This window comes from Panicum virgatum, chromosome 9N, assembly GCF_016808335.1.
Source record: "Panicum virgatum strain AP13 chromosome 9N, P.virgatum_v5, whole genome shotgun sequence".
Lineage (NCBI taxonomy): Eukaryota > Viridiplantae > Streptophyta > Magnoliopsida > Poales > Poaceae > Panicum > Panicum virgatum.
Genome location: NC_053153.1, coordinates 74,030,921 through 74,048,554, shown reverse-complemented (window position 1 = coordinate 74,048,554; position 17,634 = coordinate 74,030,921). Strand labels below are relative to the sequence as shown.

Sequence of the window (17,634 nt, the reverse complement as noted above, 5' to 3'; positions counted from 1 at the left end):
CGGCCCGAGAAAAATATAAGCGCTACAGTGCTGCGGGTACTCCCGTCCATCCATGTGACTGCCGCCGCTAGTTCGACGACCGGCCGGCGTCCAAACTTGCAGCCGACGAGCCTGTGCCTGTGGAAAGAAATTCAGGGAGAAACCACTCTTGGCTCCGCGCCTCCGCTATGGCTTATTAGATGCCGGTCTAAGTCTATACATGTATGAAGATGGACAAGCTCTTTGGCAGTGTGTTACCCCGTCCTTGCTATTTTGAACGTTTTCCAGCGTAGTGGATTGTTATGCTGGAAAGTGGAAACAAAAAAAAGAAATCTAGGCGTGGATCAAAAAGTTAATATAGGCTGAAACCACCGACTCGCCCGGCCCAACAATCCAACAGCCCCGCCGGAGAGGCCCAACAATCTGGCGGGCTGATTTCGTCCAGAGTTCGAACTGAGCTCGTGGAGGGGCGGCGGGAGTCGCGCGTCGGCACGTCGCCCAGCTGCCGCCGCCTCCCTCTCCTGTGCGGCCGCCGCCCCCTCCTCCTCTCCCCTGTGCGGCCGCCGCCCCCTTCCTCCTCTCCCCTGTGCGGCCGCCGCCCCTTCCTCTTCTCCCCTGCGCGCGGCTCCCCTTCCGGCGGCTTCCGCGACCGACGACAGCGCCGCCGCCCCTGCGCGAGCTCACCCACCACACCTACGCCTCGGGGATTAAACGGGGCCGGAGTCCCTGGTGGGTCTGCGATCCCCGCTCGGGGATAGCCCCGTTGCCATCCCTACCCGCCCGGCCGCCCCCCTCGCCGGCCGCCGCCGCCTCCTCCTCCTATGCCCTTCCGCCCCACGCTCCCGCGAAGCTGCCCCCGCGAACGCAAACTCACCTCCTTCCTAGCCGCTGTCGCCTCCCTCTCCGACCCTCTCAAACCGACGCCCTCGCCGCCCGCCGGCGCAGTGCCTGCAGCTCCCACCCCCGCTGCTTACAACGCCCTCATGTCCGCCTACTCCCGCGCCGGCCGCCCCGACGAGGTCCTCCGCCTCTTCCGCTCCCTCCCCTTCCAGCCCACCGCCCCGCTCTTCACTACCCTCATCTCCTCCCTCGCGGACTCCGGCGACCACCGCGCCGCGCGCGCCGCCTTTTCCTCCCTTCTCGTCTCTGGCCTCCCGCCCACGACCTCCGTCCTCACCGCGCTGCTCAAGGCCCACCGCACCGCCTCGGTCGAATCCGTGTACCACGTCTTCTCGGACTTCTTGGCCGCTATGGCCGCTGCGGGCTGCTCTGCCGACGCCGCTGTCTACAACTGCCTCATTTCGGCGCTCTGCGACTTCGGGCGGGTCGATGAGGCCTTGGGCGTCCTTGACCTCATGCTAGACAACCACATCTGGCCCACTATTCGCTCCTACACCACGATCCTGCACGGGTACTGTGAGCAAAGCAGGATTCTAGAGGCAGAGAGGTTAGTTGATACCATGATCGAAGTAGGGTGTCTGCCGGATGTCATCACATACAGCGTTCTCATAGAGGGGCTTTGTAGTGTAGGGGAATTCGGCAAGGTGGAAAGGGTTTTAGGAGAGAGTGAGGAGATGGGGTGGACGCCAAATTCTGTCACCTATACTATATACATGTCTGCCCTGTGCAGAATGGGATTCTTGGATGAGGCATTCCGGCAAGTAGATATTATGCGGAGCAGAGGATTGTCCATGACAGTTGAGACAGTTAACATTCTCTTTGATTGCTTGTGCCGAGACTCGAGGTTTTCTGAAGCAGTGTGCTTGCTGGAATACAGCGGAGAGCTGGGCTGGGAGGTTGATGTGTTCTGCTATAACACACTGATGAGTAGGCTCTGTGAGTTTGGTGATTTTGCTAGGGTTTTGAAGCTATTGGTTGATCTTATAAAGAAGGGCATTGGGCCAGATATGTTCAGTTTTACAATTGCAATCCGGAGCCTCTGTGGGGCTGGGAAGTTTCAGGTGGCAAAGTACCTACTGGATAACGAGGCAATGTCATATGATGTTGTGGCATTCAATACCTTAATTCATGGATTATGCATGGTTGGGGATTTACATGGAGTGATAGAAATTTATATGGACATGACCAGTAGGAATGTTATTCCAAATAACTTTACCTTTGCTATGGTAATCGACAGTTTATGCAAACAGAAGAAGTTTCTTACCGCAATCAATTTTCTTCTTGAACCATCGGTAGAATATTTGCTTCCTGGTCATGAATCTTTGAGCAAATGTTTGGTTCTTGATCTTGAATCTTCGAGAAAATGTTTGGTTCCGGATCATTTCATTCGCCTGACTAATTGGCTGGTAAAAGCAAAAGGATTGGGATATGTACTGATCCTTCTCCGTAAGATACGTTCTAAAGGTCTTGCACTAGATGTCTTCTTATTTAATCCACTGGTTAGGATATTTTGCTGGGAAGGGTACTGTAAGCATGAGAACTTCTATGAAGTTTCTTTTATACTTGACAGAATGCTGGAATGCCTCTCCAGCCAGCAAACAACATAACTCAGCAAGCAATGCAAGTAGTGCAAAATCCAGTTTGCTGTCTCATCCTCCCTAAGCTATTCAACTAGCTGTCCATTGATAGATTGAACTACAAGGTCAGTTGGCACTGATAATGACAAAGTTTCCTGTTGCTATGCTTTATTGGATCCTATACATGATGTCAATTCATCTAACTTTTCAGGCAAGGAGCTGAGTTACGGCTAGCAAACCACTTTATGGGACACAGATTCAAGTAGTCGGAACAAGATTATTAAGATTGACATAAAGGTATACTCTTTTGCTTCTCGTGGACAAAACAATTGCTGAATACATCATTATTTTTTGTCATACTCTTTTGCTTTTGGTCGAGAAGATTTTTAATCATGTTGGTGTTATATGCTGTTGGAGATTAATTTTCTCATCGTCACGTTTTTACTGTATAACATAGAGATTCTGGTATGCACCCACTGCTCCTGTAACCTCTAAACTGGCATTATGCTGTAAATTATTTCAATGTCAACTAAAAGGGTTCAGCATGCCTCTTTGTTGTATTGATAATAATTAGAAGAGCATATTTTGTGGCTACTCATCTATGTATTACTCTTCAGTCAGTAGTCAAGCATATTGCTTACCTGATCATTATATCTCATAATCCTTACCAAATAGACAAGAATATCTCAATTGCTGTGGTTGTGCTACTTGTATTATTGTTCATCCTATTGATACTGCTAAGGAAACTGAAGATGTGGTGTTCGTTAGTCTAGAATTATGATTCATGTTATGTTTACGATCAGTCTTCTACATATTGTATTGCATATACTATGAAAGTTTTTTTATAAATTTCGTCATTCACCCTGGATCTAACTGAAGAGCCAAACATAAAATAAGTTGCACTGTCCTTGACGTGTGTATGTTTTGTCAAATATTAAATGTGGGGTATTGGATGGATATAATTTCATCTTAACTTGCGTTGGATCGAATTGAAGAACACATTTTCACCAATGGCATAATTGGTGCAGGTTGGTTTAATGTCAGGATGGCAGTTTTCCCCGTGGGGGCGGATCCCCGCGGGGACCCGACCCGAACAAAATGGGGGGAAATTTTTCCCCGTGGGGAGAGCGGGGCGGGGCCCCAAAATCAATCGGGGCGGGCTGGGGACGATATTTGCCCCGTGGTTCACCCATGGGGACCCGAAATAACAGATGCTAAACTTCTGGCCCAGAAAAACATTACGGCCCAATGGCCCAACAACCCTTGGATGTATATACAGAGGACTAGAGCTAGCCTGGGTACTATACACTTGGAAGGATCAATTAATGTATGCCTAACTTAGGAAAGGTCACATCTTTTCCCTGTTGGATGGGAATAACGGAATTTGCAGTTCAGATGTTTCATGAGGAATTCGATGTGCAAAAAGATTACCCTGTATATGCAAAAGATGGTTATATTGTACCGCATCACATGCTCTGCTATTAATGGTGTGCTTTTCTGGTATTTAAGTTTGCATCTACTTGAGGCAATATTCTGTGTTGCTGACTCTTTTATCTCTACTCCCAGATAATGGCTGGACACCGAAACAGTCATGGAAAACGGCACTCTGATTATGCTGAAAATGGAGGCGGTAAGAGAAGAAATTCTGGTGATGATTCCTATGCTGGTCCCGATGATACTGTGTATTGCTACCTCTGCGCCTCTAGAAAAATTGGGAGTATCATTGGCCGTGGTGGAGAGAATGCGAAGCAGTTGAGGATTGAGATTCAAGCTAAGATTAGGATTGGCGAGAGTGTTTCTGGCTGTGAAGAGCGGGTTATCACAATATTTAGCTCAAGCAGGGAAACTAATACTATTGACGATGCTGAAGATAAGGTTTGCCCTGCTCAAGATGCTCTCTTTAGAGTTCATGAGAGGCTTGCTTCTGATGAGGGTCCAGGGAATGAAGACAGTTAAGAAGTTGTACCTCAAGTTACTGTTCGTTTGCTTGTGCCATCAGACCAGATTTGGATGCATTATTGGAAAAGGCCGGTGGGCATATCATCCAAGGAATCTGCAGTGAGACTGGCGCGCAAATACGCGTGCTTAGTAATGATCACATTCCAGCATGTGCCATTAATAGTGATGAACTCCAGGTTGGTGGCCCATGTCAATTCCTGCATTACCTAAACAAGTGGTACTATATAGGCATGTCTGTCTAAATTTACTTTTTGCGTAATATTGGTGGTATATGTAGCTTTGTTAAATGTCTGCAGCATTTGATTGTCATCAAAACATGAAGATGTATGGAATTCTAAGTTTTGCTGTCTGTGCAATTTTTTAATATTTACTGACAATGCTTCCAATATTTTGGACACCAGATATCCGGGGATGCCGTAGTTGTCAGAAGGGCTCTTCGTCAAGTGTCATCTCGCGTCCATGACAATCCATCTATGTCACAGCATCTTCTTGCATCCAGCTTGACCCAACCTTATGCAGGGAGCTCCCACCTTGGTAGTTCCTCCACTGCACCTGTTGTTGGGATTACTCATGTAATTCCTGCTTTTGGAGGATACAAAGGTGATGTTGCAGGAGATTGGCCCTCTGTATATCAACCTCGGAGGGATGAGAGCTCTGCAAAGGAGTTTTGTTTGCGTTTACTCTGTGCTGCTGTGAATGTGGGAGGTGTAATCGGGAAGGGTGGTGGAATTATCAAACAGATTAGGCAGGAATCTGGGGCTTTTATTAAAGTGGATAGCTCCAATTCAGGTGCTGAAGATTATTGCATAATTACAGTTTCTGCAAAAGAGGTGATCTCTTCCTCCTATTGGCATGCTTTTATTGTGCCTCCTTAGTTATACTTTATTGTTTTTCCTGACCAGCTGCTTTTTTTTCATGCAGTTCTTTGAAGATCCTGTCTCTCCAACAATTGATGCTGCAATTCGTTTGCAGCCTAGGTGCAGTGAGAAAAGTGATGCAGAATCAGCAGAGCCATCATACACAACACGCTTGTTAATGTCTACATCACGTATTGGGTGCCTAATTGGCAAAGGTGGTTCAATCATTACTGAGATACGGAGAACAACAAGAGCAAGCATACGCATTCTTTCAAAGGAAATGTTCCAAAGGTAGCAGCAGAAGATGAAGAGATGGTTCAGGTATCAGTTCGGACTTTCTGATGTTCTTCATTTTTTTGAGTCTCTGTGCAGTTGTGCTATAGCAAAAGTTACATCATATTTTTCCTGTGCACCAGATCAGTGGAGACCTTGATGTTGCAAGACATGCTCTTGTGCAAATAGCTACAAGGCTGAAAGCCAATTTCTTTGAAAGAGAGGTTGCTTTATCTGCATTTCCACCTGTGATCCGTTATCATCCTTTGCCTGCTGGTGTTTCAGATGAACCAAAGTATCTAAGCAGAGACATGAAGCCTGTTGGGCATTATCTATATTCTAGTGGTTTTCGTGAATCAGATGATATGATTCCGTCTGACAGCTATGGAAGTTATAGCAGCTCCCAGGTATTACATATGCCATGTTGTATTCTTTGCTATGCATGTTGGCAGCTTACTAATCAAGTTTTTTTTATTCCCACTATCAACTAAACTTTCTCTAGGCACCTGGAGGCAGATGTGGGACTTACAGTGGGTACAGTGGCCTCTCAACCGGCAGTGGGTAAGTGTAGAATAATATGATTGGTGTATAATGGATGGATTGCATTGAGGACTCGGCCGGTATATATAAGAGTACATGACTTGGGGGGCAAGACTCCCCGGGATACATATGGCAGTCTACGACACGTATATCTACAACTACCAAATATACTCTAATACTCCCCCGCAGTCACAGTGGGAGCACCGCAAACGTTGAGACTGAGCCAACGGACTAACATCCCCCCGCAGTCATAACGTCTATGTGGTGCGGATGCTGCGACTGAAGAGAAAACCGGCGAGTAACTCATGCGGATGGTGGCCCTTTGTGCCGATGTCGAGGTAGCTGAGCTGGAGGACGAGGAGCCATGGTCGAAGATGCCGTGCGTAGAGTAGCCGTGGTCGAAGTAGAGCTGTCGAGTTTGCCGAAGACGAGGTAGCCGCACATGAAGCCGCGAACGCAGGAGGAGGCGCCATGATGGTGGCGTAATGGAGAAGACGCCGGAGACGAAGATGGCGACGCATCAAGGCAGTCGTAGAGGGAGCGATGCCGAAGTCGATGCAGTCAGGCCATCGGGCGACACATGCCCAGGTTTGCCAGGCTCGGGAATGCACCGGGGATGATGGGCACGCACCGGTGTTGCCAATACCGGACGTGCAAGGGAGGATGCAAAACCAGACGCCGTCGCCTGGGGGGCCTCCATGGCGGTCGCAGGCACAGAAGAAGGCGGGGTAGAAGGTGCCAACACCTGCTGTTGCTGGAGTAGTAGAAGTAGTCGGGGACGAGATGGCGACGCTCGCGACGTGGTTGTGCTAGACGAAACGAGAAGGGGAACCCAGACTTTCTAGCACAAGGCCGAATGATCCGGATGGCGCGGCAGCGGTGCTCGAAAGAGACGGCGAAGAAGTCGTACAGCTTGACGAAGACCATGCGCGGGGCGCGTAGCGATGGGTCGACGATGAGGTCGGGGACGTGGTCGGTGGCGGTGAGGAAGCAACGGCGACGAAGACCACGGGGTGACGCCACTGCTGCCCGAAGAGGCGATGCAGCGGCAGCCTTCCGTGCTCTGTGAAGGGCGCGCTCGACGAGGATGGACGTCACGGGAGCCGGGTGGATCACGCACATCGGTTGATCAGGCCGAGTATGCGCGAGGCGAGACGACCATGGGCGAAGCTGGCGGAGGCGCCCCGATCGGTGGAGGCGACGACGAGCCGGTGGAGGACGACATGCGGACGAAGCGGCGAGGTAGGCGGTGCAGACGGGCGTCCCCTAGGCACCGTCCATGTTGCCATGCCGCACAGTCGTGGATGAAGAAGAAGCCAGTGAAGTCGACGCCGACGTCGAAGTAGAGGCGTGAGGTCGACAGGCGTTGGGCGACGCAATCCCAATCTCTGATCGGGTAAACCTAAAAAGAGATACAACAGCAACATCTCGTGGGGATGTCCTTGGGTGCACGTAGCACACCCCTCCGTCTTAACTCCCTCGTCACTTCTCTTGCACGCACAGCACAGGCAAGATGCCCGCACGCACATGACTAGAGAAGAGAGAAGGGAAAGAAAAACAGAGAGAGGAGGGTGTGGGCGTCGGAGTCTGGTCGAAGAGGTCGGCGGTGGCCTGGAGAAGAGGTCGCCGGGGCAGCCCGGCCAGGCGCATCCGCGCCAGACTAGGTGGCCCGTGGCCAGGCGCACCCCCCTTCCCCCGACGGGGAAGGAAGAGGGCGGCACTGGGCCGCCGGCGGAGGGGTGGAGGCGTCAGGACAGGGCGGAGCGGATCCCACCGGGAAGGTGGTTCGACGGCAACGGATCCCGCTGGGCAGTGCGCGGCGGTTCCCGTCGGCCGGCGACGTGGGGCGAGAAGGCTCCCGGTGGCGTATTGCGGAGAAGTCCGCCGGGGTTGGAGGCGCGGTGCGTCAGATCCCCGCGGCAGCAGATCCCGGCGAGGATGACGCATCCAAGGTGAGTTCCATCACGATCTGTTGTTGCCTGACGACGATGGCGGCATATCAGATTGATCTACCGCGACACCTAGAAGACCAGCAGGAGGGCGCGCTCCCCGGCGGAGATCGACATCTCTAGCGGATCGTCGCAAGGGCGCGCTGGATGCGCGTCGTGATGGTCAGGAGCACCGGCGGCGGGGAAAGGAGGGGCGCCGGCGGTGCGAGCAGCGGAAAACTAGGGTTTAAGGCCTAAGGTTAGAACCCAAACTCGTGATACCATGTAGAATAATATGATTGGTGTATAATGGATGGATTGCATTGAGGCCTCGGCCGGTATATATAAGAGTATATGACTTGGGGGGCAAGACTCCCCGGGATACATATGGCAGTCTACGATACGTATATCTACTACTACCAAATATACTCTAATAGTAAGGATAGCCATTTTTTTATCCACCAGCAATAAAAATTGAATTTGATACATAATTGAGTACAGCTACTTTTCATTTATCTTTTTATTGAACATTGTGCTCACTCAGCTTCCTTGTAATTGACAAATAACGGACATCAGGTTGTCTGGTCATAGTTCTCTTCCTATGGAAAGCGTCATGGTTATCAGGATCTAGATTTGTTGAATAACTCAGGTATGGTTCTTCAATTTTGTCTTGACTTGTAAGAATGATTATGTGATTGTGCCTTGCTTGCTTTAATGTTTTGCTGCCTTTTTTAACACATTTAAACCAGCTCAGCTATCTTCTGATGGACCTGTTCTTTTCACCTTTGCCCCCCCCCCCCCCCCCACTCCCCTCCCGCACTAAAAACAGCCAAGACAATGAAGTTCGGAGCCTGCTTATTGGAGCCCCTTCCCAAACCAGATGACCAAGAGTATTATTGCCCATCCTGGAAGCTTGTTTAAGAGGACCTGTCTGGATGCCATAGACCATTGATTTTCCTCACACTACATTACTTATATCTTCCACCGGGCCTGTGTTTGTAACCCTATCGTAAATTTTCCGAACCTATGATTGATGAAGGTCGAGATTGCGTGTATTACTCGTTTGAGACCTGCTTCAGTTTAGCCGCTTTTGTTGAAATACTTGTTTCCTATGTGCCACCCAAAAGCCAGGAAGATTTACTTGAGAAAAAAAAACATAGGGAGTTGTTACTTGTCATTCTTTGAGATGCAGGTTACTTCTCCGTGGTATGTGCGACTGCCATCCTTAAAAGTAACACTAGAACCACATGCCATTCTTGAAAGTAGCACCAGAGACCACATATACCAACCTTGTTCCTGTTGGCCGACATTTCACAAGATGATTGCACCGCTGCAACTTGCAACATCCTTATGATACTCAAATGAGCTTGAAATATACTACAGCATAGAAAGACATTTATGTATTTCAACTGATGTTTTGGAGCACAAAATTTTTAATTGGTTATAGATTTTATTATGTACTTTGTGTGACAGCTAAGAGCTTAACTGTAGATAGCTGGAAACTTAGCATGGATTGGTTTATATCACAATGACCTTGAAATGCACTAGGAAATCTCATGATCTTACTGAACCTTCTGACCTCTCAGTCTCATGCAATTGTTGTTCTGATGCTTAAAATAAGTGTTGCTGATTTAATGTTGGTTATACACTCGTCGTGTTGGCTGAACTGTATGCTAAAGTCTACCTAACTGAAGGTATTCAGTTTTAGTCACAGGAAGCAGTTCACGTGGTGAAGACACCCCCCAATATTTTGCAGGTTGACAATTTATTCTATCTAGATGCTAGAAGTTTACAGGACTAGGTAACAATATGAGTATAGGTTCAGTATACAGTTCAGGAACCTAACCCTGGCCCACTTTATGGAAACGAGTGGCGGCGGCTGCTGCCTACTCTCGTCCACTCTCTCATCAAGGCACGAGGCGACAGGGGCTGCGAGCCTGCGACGGGGGCGCGAGACGACGAGCTGCAAGGAAGACACAAGGCGACGGGCGACTATGGAGAGGGCGCGAGGCCAAGATCCCGCGGGGGCTGATGGGCAAGCATCGCCGTGCAGCAGATGTACTCCGTCCACCGACCAGTTTTCTTCCTTCCACGCGCCTTGTCCAGATCCACAACCACATCATCGTGAAGAGAGAAATCTCATTGGCTCGTCGCAAGCCGCATCAACGCCAAGATCTGATTCCTTTGTATTTGTTTGCTTGCATCGATAAATTGGAAAGCTGATTGTTGGCCATTGCGTGGCTGCTGATTTGATTTTTCTTTCCTGATAAGCTTGCTGATTTGATTTGATCAATTGGAAGTTTAGAGGCGGATTTGGTTTCTTCTTTACTTGATCAAATCAAAATCTGCAATTTTTATTGACGCACATGTACTTAAATTTCTGATGGGATGATTCCCCACGGATCCTTTCGGCCCCGACGGGTCGGGACGGAGATGGATTTTGCCCCGATATGCAACTCGGGGTCGGGGCGGGGATTGAAGTTCGGGTCTTGGGGTGGGGACGGGGAGCAAACCCTGCCCCGACCTGCCCCGTTGTTATAATGGCCAAATTGTTGAATAATGTTGGTATAAAATACTCTCTGTTTCTTTTTAAGTATCGCCGTTGGTGCGCGTGTCGCAAATTTGACTCGATTTGTAGAAAAAAATATGCAACATTTGTATCTCCAAATACATTTGTTAAAAAACTAGATTAAAAGATCTATCTAATGATATTAATTATGTGTCATAAATATTAATATTTTTTATATAAAATTAATCAAAATTATTTCTCAAAAAACGAAAACGACAATTATTTAGGGACGGAGGGAATATATTCTAATTGTAAGGAGGGAGTATATTCTAATTGTAAGTGAACCATTCAATACGTTTGTACTTTGGAATCAGAATATTGTAAACTATTGTATTTACGTTGGTGGCTTTTATGGTTTTTAACAAGAAGCATGAATGATGCCAAACACAAGAGAATTTGCTCGGTAAGCACGAAGCCCCCATGCTTCATATTAGTGTAACTAATATAGTCGCCGTGCGTTGCTACTGGTAATATAATAGATCAATATTATATTATTAACTTTGTGTTCATTCACTTCATATACCGGACGTGTCGTGATTGTACGGGATATTTGATTGTCCGTGTTCTGATTGGGATTCCGATCAGGATTCAGGTTGATTTGTCCGAATTCCGATTAGGATTCCGATCGACGGACCAGAGAAACATTGCTTTCTTTAGAAATTCTAGTATAATGTCCGTGCGTTGCTACGGGTAATATAAATTTTACCTAAAATTATAAGAGACCACCAACTTTTTGCTCTTTCACTCTATGACACACAAAATATTGATTGTTGGGGTTTCGATTGGGATCCAGATTGATTTTTGGGGTTCCTATTAGGATTCCAATTGATTCGTTCGAGTTCCCATTAGATTTTTGACTGATGGACCAAGAAATTATTGCTTGCTTTAGAAATAGTAAAGAAGAGATAGAGATAGATAAATGTGCGCATATACTTGCAATGGATAAAGTCAGATGCAAATAGTTATTCGTGCGTTAATTTGTAGGAACCTGCGTGATCGACAGAGGGTTAGTCTGACTTGCATAAATTTATCTACCAGTCACATAAGCAGATCAAATTAAAAATTTAAGTGGACTAAACTAAAAATTTAAGTAAAAACCTACATGTTTTATAGCCCCACCTGTCATACTCTGTTTTTTTTTCTCATCCCCTTCCTCTGACTCAGCCCCGCCCCGTCCGCCGCCGAGCAGCTGCTGCCTCGCGCTTGCTCGTCCCTGCCGTCCGCGTCGCGAACCGCCACCGCTGGCCGCGTCCAAGGCTGCTGCGTGCGCCGCGAGCTGCTGGCCGCGCGCCCACGCACCCGCGGCGGCAGAGTCAGCATTCACAGGAATACCGCAAGTGGTGCTGCCCAACCACGATTCTCAAGGCTAGCGACTCACCTCCAGAGTAGCGACGCACTCGAAGCTCGCGGTGGCCAGCTGCTAATCAATCAAGCAAACTAATTTGCGGAATTGATTCGGATTCAAGCAAGCAAGCCAGTCACCCGACGGAAGCAAGCAAGCTAATAGCGGAATCAATCAATCAAGCAAGCAAGGACGGGGCCGGCGTCGGCGGGGTTCAGCCGAGCGCCCACATGGAAGCTCTTGCTGGCCGCGGCGCCGCTCGCTCCTCCGCCCGGGCAAGCCGTGGCGGCCCGAGCTCGCCCCGCCCTGAGCTCCGCGCGGATCTGGCCCTGAGGGAGAAGAAGAGGTGGGAGGGGGCTGGCCGATGACCGAAGGCTCGGCATTGCGGCGCAGGCATCCGGGAAGCAGGCGGAAGCGGGGTTCGGGAGTAGCCTGCGGAAGGGAGAAGAGGAACTATTGCATATTGCATTGTTGTGCTTCTGGTTCTCGTCAAAGAGTCCGAGGCAGGCATGCGGAGGTGATATGGGCCCATATGTCAATGACTAAAAACCAACCAAAAGTTAAAAGTACCGCAAAAACGGTTTGCTCTTTAAAAATAGATAAAGATAAAAATTAGAGATTAAAAATAGAGATATACATCACCTTCTGTATGTGCTTCTCAACCTTTTCTGTTTTCCTCATCACCATGATTTGTCAAGCTTATCGTTCTTGTTGTTTTGGGTCCAGCTGTTACATTAGAGGAAGAAATCAGTGATCTCAAGGAGCAAGGTTATTGACTACTAGCTTGTTGAGAGGAAACTGTCATTAGTGGTAGCTGGTAGTGAATGATCAGTGGGTTGAAAGTTTATATTGAAATCTACCATCTTTTTAGTTCTCTTAATCTCTTACACTCTGAATTCTGGGCTGCAAAATCTTATTGTCACCATTTAGGTTTCTAGTCACTGATTGTGCTTGTGCAACTGTGCAGATTCTTGAAAACTTTCCAATAGTTCTACTTCAGAAATAGGTTCTGGATGACTAACGAATGTGTCATGACCTTGGAGTAATTCTTGACCCTGTTTCAACTTTTAGGACCTGGGAAATCACCTCGTTTTGATGGTGCTGCATTCATGCTTTCCGAATTCAGAGGTGGTCCGTAACCAAATAGTTTTCATGTTAGCGACTTGTTTCCTACTTGGATCAGGCTTGTATCAACCGTTTGGTAGGTTTGATGGACTGAGCAAGAATAAATTGTTGTAATATGAAGCTCACGAGATTGACACTGTAATCTATGCTGATGGATGCATAAGTTGTATCAAGTACCGATGGATGCTGTATATTTGGAGTTATATACATGAATAAAAAAAATTAGCATAACTGCAGCAACGCATCGGTTGATCTGCTTGTCTGGGTCTGCCTTATTGTAACCATCACCCCAAGCTAGGAAAGGAAAATAAAGTTTGGGGTCATCATTCAATCTTTCATCATCAGAAGGTACTCCCTCCGTCTCACTCCCTCATACACATCTAGACATAATATATATATATATATATATATATATATATATATATATATATATATATATATATATATATATATATATCTTATAGCAAAAATTATGCATTTAGAAAATTTAAAACGACTAATAGTTTATCTAGGTATATAGTAAAACCAATGTATCTAGAAAAGTCAAAACATCTTTGGCACGGAGGGAATAATTTGTCTATGAACATATTGATCTGGAACTGTCTATGAAACTTCGCATATGTTTTTTTATCTGGCTTCATCGAAAATAAATTGTGTTATTGATGCCATCAGAACATTTGTGCTTCACTTAAATCCAAGTACATGCAACATCCTTCTCTATCCTTTTTGCAGCCATCCTCTCCCTGACAGCACATGCATCCTCCCATCTCCCTGCATCAGCCAGCGATTTGGACATGAGCGCGTACATGCCTCCGCCGGCGTCCACTTCTCCGTCGAGAAACCGCTCCCAGAGCGGCTCGCCTCCGACGCTGGCAACGCCTCTGGCTCGCCACTCACTCGCAGAGGCGTAATAGACTCCAAGCACCTGCTGGTCGTATTCCACCGGCAGCTGGCTGACAATTTCCTCAAACCTGTCAAGCCGCCCCGCTCGGCCGCACGCATCGAGCGCGCACGTGTAGTGCTCTTTCCCCGGCGCGACCCCGTACACTCTCGTCATGGCGTCCAGGAACAGCAGCGCCTGGTCCGCCAGCCCAGCGTGGCAGCAAGCAGAGAGCAGCGCCAGGAACACCGGGCCGTCCGGCCGGACCCCGCGGCGCAGCATCAGCGAGAGCAGCAGCAGCGCCTCCCTGCACCGGCCGTTCACGGCCATGGCCATGGTGACGGTGCCCCAGGATACCAGGTCTTTCTCCGGGAGCTCGCCGAACGCCCTGAACGCCATCCGGGCGTCCCCGCACTTGGCGTAGGCGTTGATCAACGCGTTGCCGACGACCTGCTCGCCGGCGAGGCCTTGCTTGAGCGCGTACGAGTGCAGCGCCTCGCCGCAGGCCAGCGAGCCCATGCGCGCCACGGCGTGCAGGACGCTGACGACGGTGGCCTCGTTCGGCGCGGCCCCGCCGACGCCCGAGAGCATCGCCCGGAACATCCCCACGGCGTCGTGTGGGCTGCCGCCCCTCGCGAGCCCCCACACCAGCGCGGTCCAGGAGCGCACGTCCCGCTCCGGCATTTCGTCGAACAGGCGGCGCGCGCTGCCCAGCGCGCCGCACTTGGCGTACATGTCCAGCACGGCGTTGTCCACGATGAGGTTCGCGCCGGGTGCGCCCGCGCGGCGGAGCCAGAACCCGTGGACGGCCCGCCCCGGGCCGAGGCTCCGCAGGGCCGCGCACGCCGGGAGCACGCTCGCGAGCGTCAGCGCGTTCGGCGCCGCGTCCATCCGGGCGAACGCCGCGACCGCCTCCGCCGCGCGGCCGCTCCGCGCCAGCGCCGACACGCGCTTCGTCCATGACACCACGTCCCCGCGCGAGCGGATCATTCATCCCGCCATCAAAATCGCTCGGACGCTCACCATACTGGGCTTCCCCTTCCTTGCTCCAAGCGGAAAAAACATACTCCTGGGAGATATTATGAGTCCAATATTGATTGGCTCTGTGGTAGGGCAAGGTCCTAGCCTGCGATCTGAAACGGAGCCCCGTGATCCTGCCTCTTACGGCACGTCTTGAAATTCTGTTTGCTCCTTAATGGACAAACATCGAGAGACGTATTCTCCCAAGGTCTTGGTCTCTTGGACAAACATAGCGGAACGGAACGAGTACACACGCAGTGCACAAGGAAACCAATAGAAAAGCAGGGAAGAGGCACGCCACTATGCACTGTCACTTCGGTGAAACACCACTGTACACGCACAACACATCACATCACAGTTGCTCAGGGTCACACACTACAACGCATCACAATTCATGGTTGCACATCCGCGGTCATGGTTGCACAACACGTCTAGAAATTCCGGTTGCTCCTGTACTCGATCCTGGTAAGGAATCAGGAGAAATACGTGAAAGGGCAAAGCAGAGGATCGGAGAGACAGCGGCAGCTATGTGCCGGGCACGCGTGCGCTAGCTTGCGGCGGAGCAGGTGTCCCTGCCGGCGGCGGCGACGATGCCGTTGCTCCGGTCGGGCGTCCTCCTGAGGAGCACGACGCACTGGGAGTCGTGGCGGTACGTGAGCCTGACCAGGCTCCCCACCACTCGGTACCGGGACCGCGCCCGGACCGTGATGGTGAGCGGCAGGCCGCGGCTGGACTCGAGAAGGTCCTGCATGCCCCGCCCCGCCGCGTACATGGGCTTCTCCTGCGCCGCCACGAAGAGCCTCACCGTCGATGTGCCGCGCGGCCCGACGTCGTGCGAAGACCCGCCGTCCCCCTGCAGCAGCAGCTAAATCAGTCGGCTTTGTCGCTGCGTGCGCGTGTACGTGCTGGCGATCAGCTATAGCTGATCGATGGAGACGAGGGGTGTGCGAGTGCGAGGCGTGCCTGCGAGGTTGCGAAGACGAAGCGGCCGAAGGACATCTCGAGCCGCGGCGGGCGGACGCGCAGGGTGAAGACCTTGGAGTGGTTCTCGACCACCATGTCGACGGAGGAGTTGCAGTTGAGGAAGCTGGTCTCGACGCCCGAGCCGTCCAGGCCTTCGCCCAGCGCGAACCGCTGGACCCTGCCGACCCGGAAGGACACCCCGGGGTGCCGCGGCCTGGTGGCCAGGACGAAGACGAGCAGCGCCAGCGCCGCGCTCGCCGCCACCCGCCACGCCACCTGGAACGCGATGCAGCAGCAGGGGGCCTCCGGGTCCAGCTTCACGTACCGCCACGCTCCGCTCCGCTGGGCCTCGCCGTCTGCGTCGTCGCCGTCGTCGCCGCCCGATGAGCGCCCCGACAGCACCCTCAGCACCTGCCGGCGGCGGCCGGGCTTCTTGTCGCCGGCGGGGAAGAAGCTGTTGGAGCCGCGGGAGGAGGAGTAGCGGGACAGGGTGAGGCGGGAGGCCTCCTCGTGGTCGTGGTCGTGGTCGTGGTCGCGGCCGTCGCGGGAGTGGCGGGCGTCGTCGGCGTCGTGGTGGAGGTTGGGGAACGGGGAGAGGATGAGCGCCATGGACTCGGACGCCGGGTGGCTGAGCGTGTGCGACGCCGCGGAGGGGCTCTGCACGTAGTAGTGCGCGCACGGAGGGGACGGGTGGAAGAGCGGCAGCTCATGGTCGTCCGCGCCATTGGCCGCAGCTGCCATGGGGACACAGTTTTTTTTGCTGTCCGAGGCTCCGAGCTCAGCGCGCGCGCCACTTGCTGCCAAAGGCGCCAATTGGTTGTGCTGCTGGCCTTGCTATGCCAAACATACTTCGATCGCTTATGTAGGAGCAAAAGAGCTGCGTCGAGCTTGACGGCAATGATTTACTCTTTCTTTTCTTCATTTTTTCTATGAATCTCTGAACTTCAATTGACACACCGGTCAAGCGACGGTGGCTAACTGAACGTCAGAGCTCCTACTTTTTTCTTTAACAGTTAAACAAGTAAAGGGGGTTGATTTTTCAGAGATCGTAAGCATGATGATACAGACGCGAGTAGGGATATAATTAGTTCAGAAAAACAGTTAAGATTACTTTTCATGGATTACAGGCAGGATTTCATCGAGTAGCCGGGTGGCATGGTGGCAAATGCCCATGATGATCCATCACACTTAGCAGTGAAACGGGCCGGGCTAAGTGATGAGTACCCATGCATGCCGCAATTCATGGACCTCACTCACCTTCTGGGCGGGCGCTTTGCCCTCTGAATACACGCGCGCCCTAATTATGATGGCCAAATCTCTTGCCTTCCACTTCGAGCAGGAATAATTAACGAGGAACGTGCCGGCGAGGCAGCCCCGAATGATGGGTAACCAAGCAAGCATGTCAATGGATAATTTAACTGAAAATGCACCAGATTAGCCTTTTTGGGCATCAAAACACACATCTCCATTTGAATATTGCTCCGCTCCATGGCAAATCGACGGGGGTTTGGTGGGTTCTCCGCGGCTATCTGCTCCAGAGATCTTTGCGCTTTTCGCAAGCTTGACGATTAGCAACGCAGATGGCACGCCCGCCCCGGGCCGGCCGGCGCCACGCCATCATGCGTCATGATGGATGGCAACCGTGGCGCATGTGCTCTGCTCCGACCCGGCGACGAGTGACTTAGATGGCAAGGCAGGAGGTGCAAGTGTGCGCGCCGAACA

General features: G+C 50.9%; 4 protein-coding genes across 5 annotated transcripts; 2 read left to right on the top strand and 2 right to left on the bottom strand.

The window, feature by feature from the left end:
- Positions 1 to 476: 476 nt before the first annotated feature.
- LOC120688635 (pentatricopeptide repeat-containing protein At5g65560-like) lies at positions 477 to 10,341 on the top strand. 2 transcript variants are annotated; one of them, XM_039971029.1, is made up of 11 exons: positions 477 to 2,581; positions 2,668 to 2,753; positions 3,485 to 3,943; positions 4,023 to 4,591; positions 4,817 to 5,245; positions 5,337 to 5,593; positions 5,689 to 5,952; positions 6,048 to 6,106; positions 8,590 to 8,662; positions 8,843 to 9,769; positions 9,884 to 10,341. In XM_039971029.1, the coding sequence occupies exon 1, from the start codon at positions 801 to 803 to the stop codon at positions 2,484 to 2,486; it is 1,686 nt and encodes a 561-aa protein (XP_039826963.1). In that variant the 5' UTR covers positions 477 to 800; the 3' UTR covers positions 2,487 to 2,581; positions 2,668 to 2,753; positions 3,485 to 3,943; positions 4,023 to 4,591; positions 4,817 to 5,245; positions 5,337 to 5,593; positions 5,689 to 5,952; positions 6,048 to 6,106; positions 8,590 to 8,662; positions 8,843 to 9,769; positions 9,884 to 10,341. The 2 variants fall into 2 exon arrangements, with proteins under 2 accessions (XP_039826963.1, XP_039826962.1); XM_039971028.1 differs by having other exon boundaries at positions 8,843 to 10,341.
- On the top strand, positions 4,026 to 6,110 carry LOC120689347 (KH domain-containing protein HEN4-like). The gene is made up of 7 exons (XM_039971635.1): positions 4,026 to 4,407; positions 4,935 to 5,015; positions 5,121 to 5,245; positions 5,337 to 5,397; positions 5,508 to 5,593; positions 5,689 to 5,952; positions 6,048 to 6,110. Exons 1-7 carry the CDS (start codon positions 4,026 to 4,028, stop codon positions 6,108 to 6,110), a joined length of 1,062 nt encoding a protein of 353 aa, XP_039827569.1.
- Positions 10,342 to 13,566: 3,225 nt separating the features above from the next.
- On the bottom strand, positions 13,567 to 15,134 carry LOC120693415 (pentatricopeptide repeat-containing protein At2g13600-like). Its single transcript, XM_039976839.1, has one exon. It carries the CDS (start codon positions 14,917 to 14,919, stop codon positions 13,738 to 13,740), a length of 1,182 nt encoding a protein of 393 aa, XP_039832773.1. The 5' UTR covers positions 14,920 to 15,134; the 3' UTR covers positions 13,567 to 13,737.
- Positions 15,135 to 15,223: 89 nt separating this feature from the next.
- On the bottom strand, positions 15,224 to 16,780 carry LOC120693416. The gene is made up of 2 exons (XM_039976840.1): positions 15,913 to 16,780; positions 15,224 to 15,802 (listed from the first exon to the last, which is right to left on the bottom strand). Exons 1-2 carry the CDS (start codon positions 16,651 to 16,653, stop codon positions 15,497 to 15,499), a joined length of 1,047 nt encoding a protein of 348 aa, XP_039832774.1. The 5' UTR covers positions 16,654 to 16,780; the 3' UTR covers positions 15,224 to 15,496.
- Positions 16,781 to 17,634: the final 854 nt, after the last annotated feature.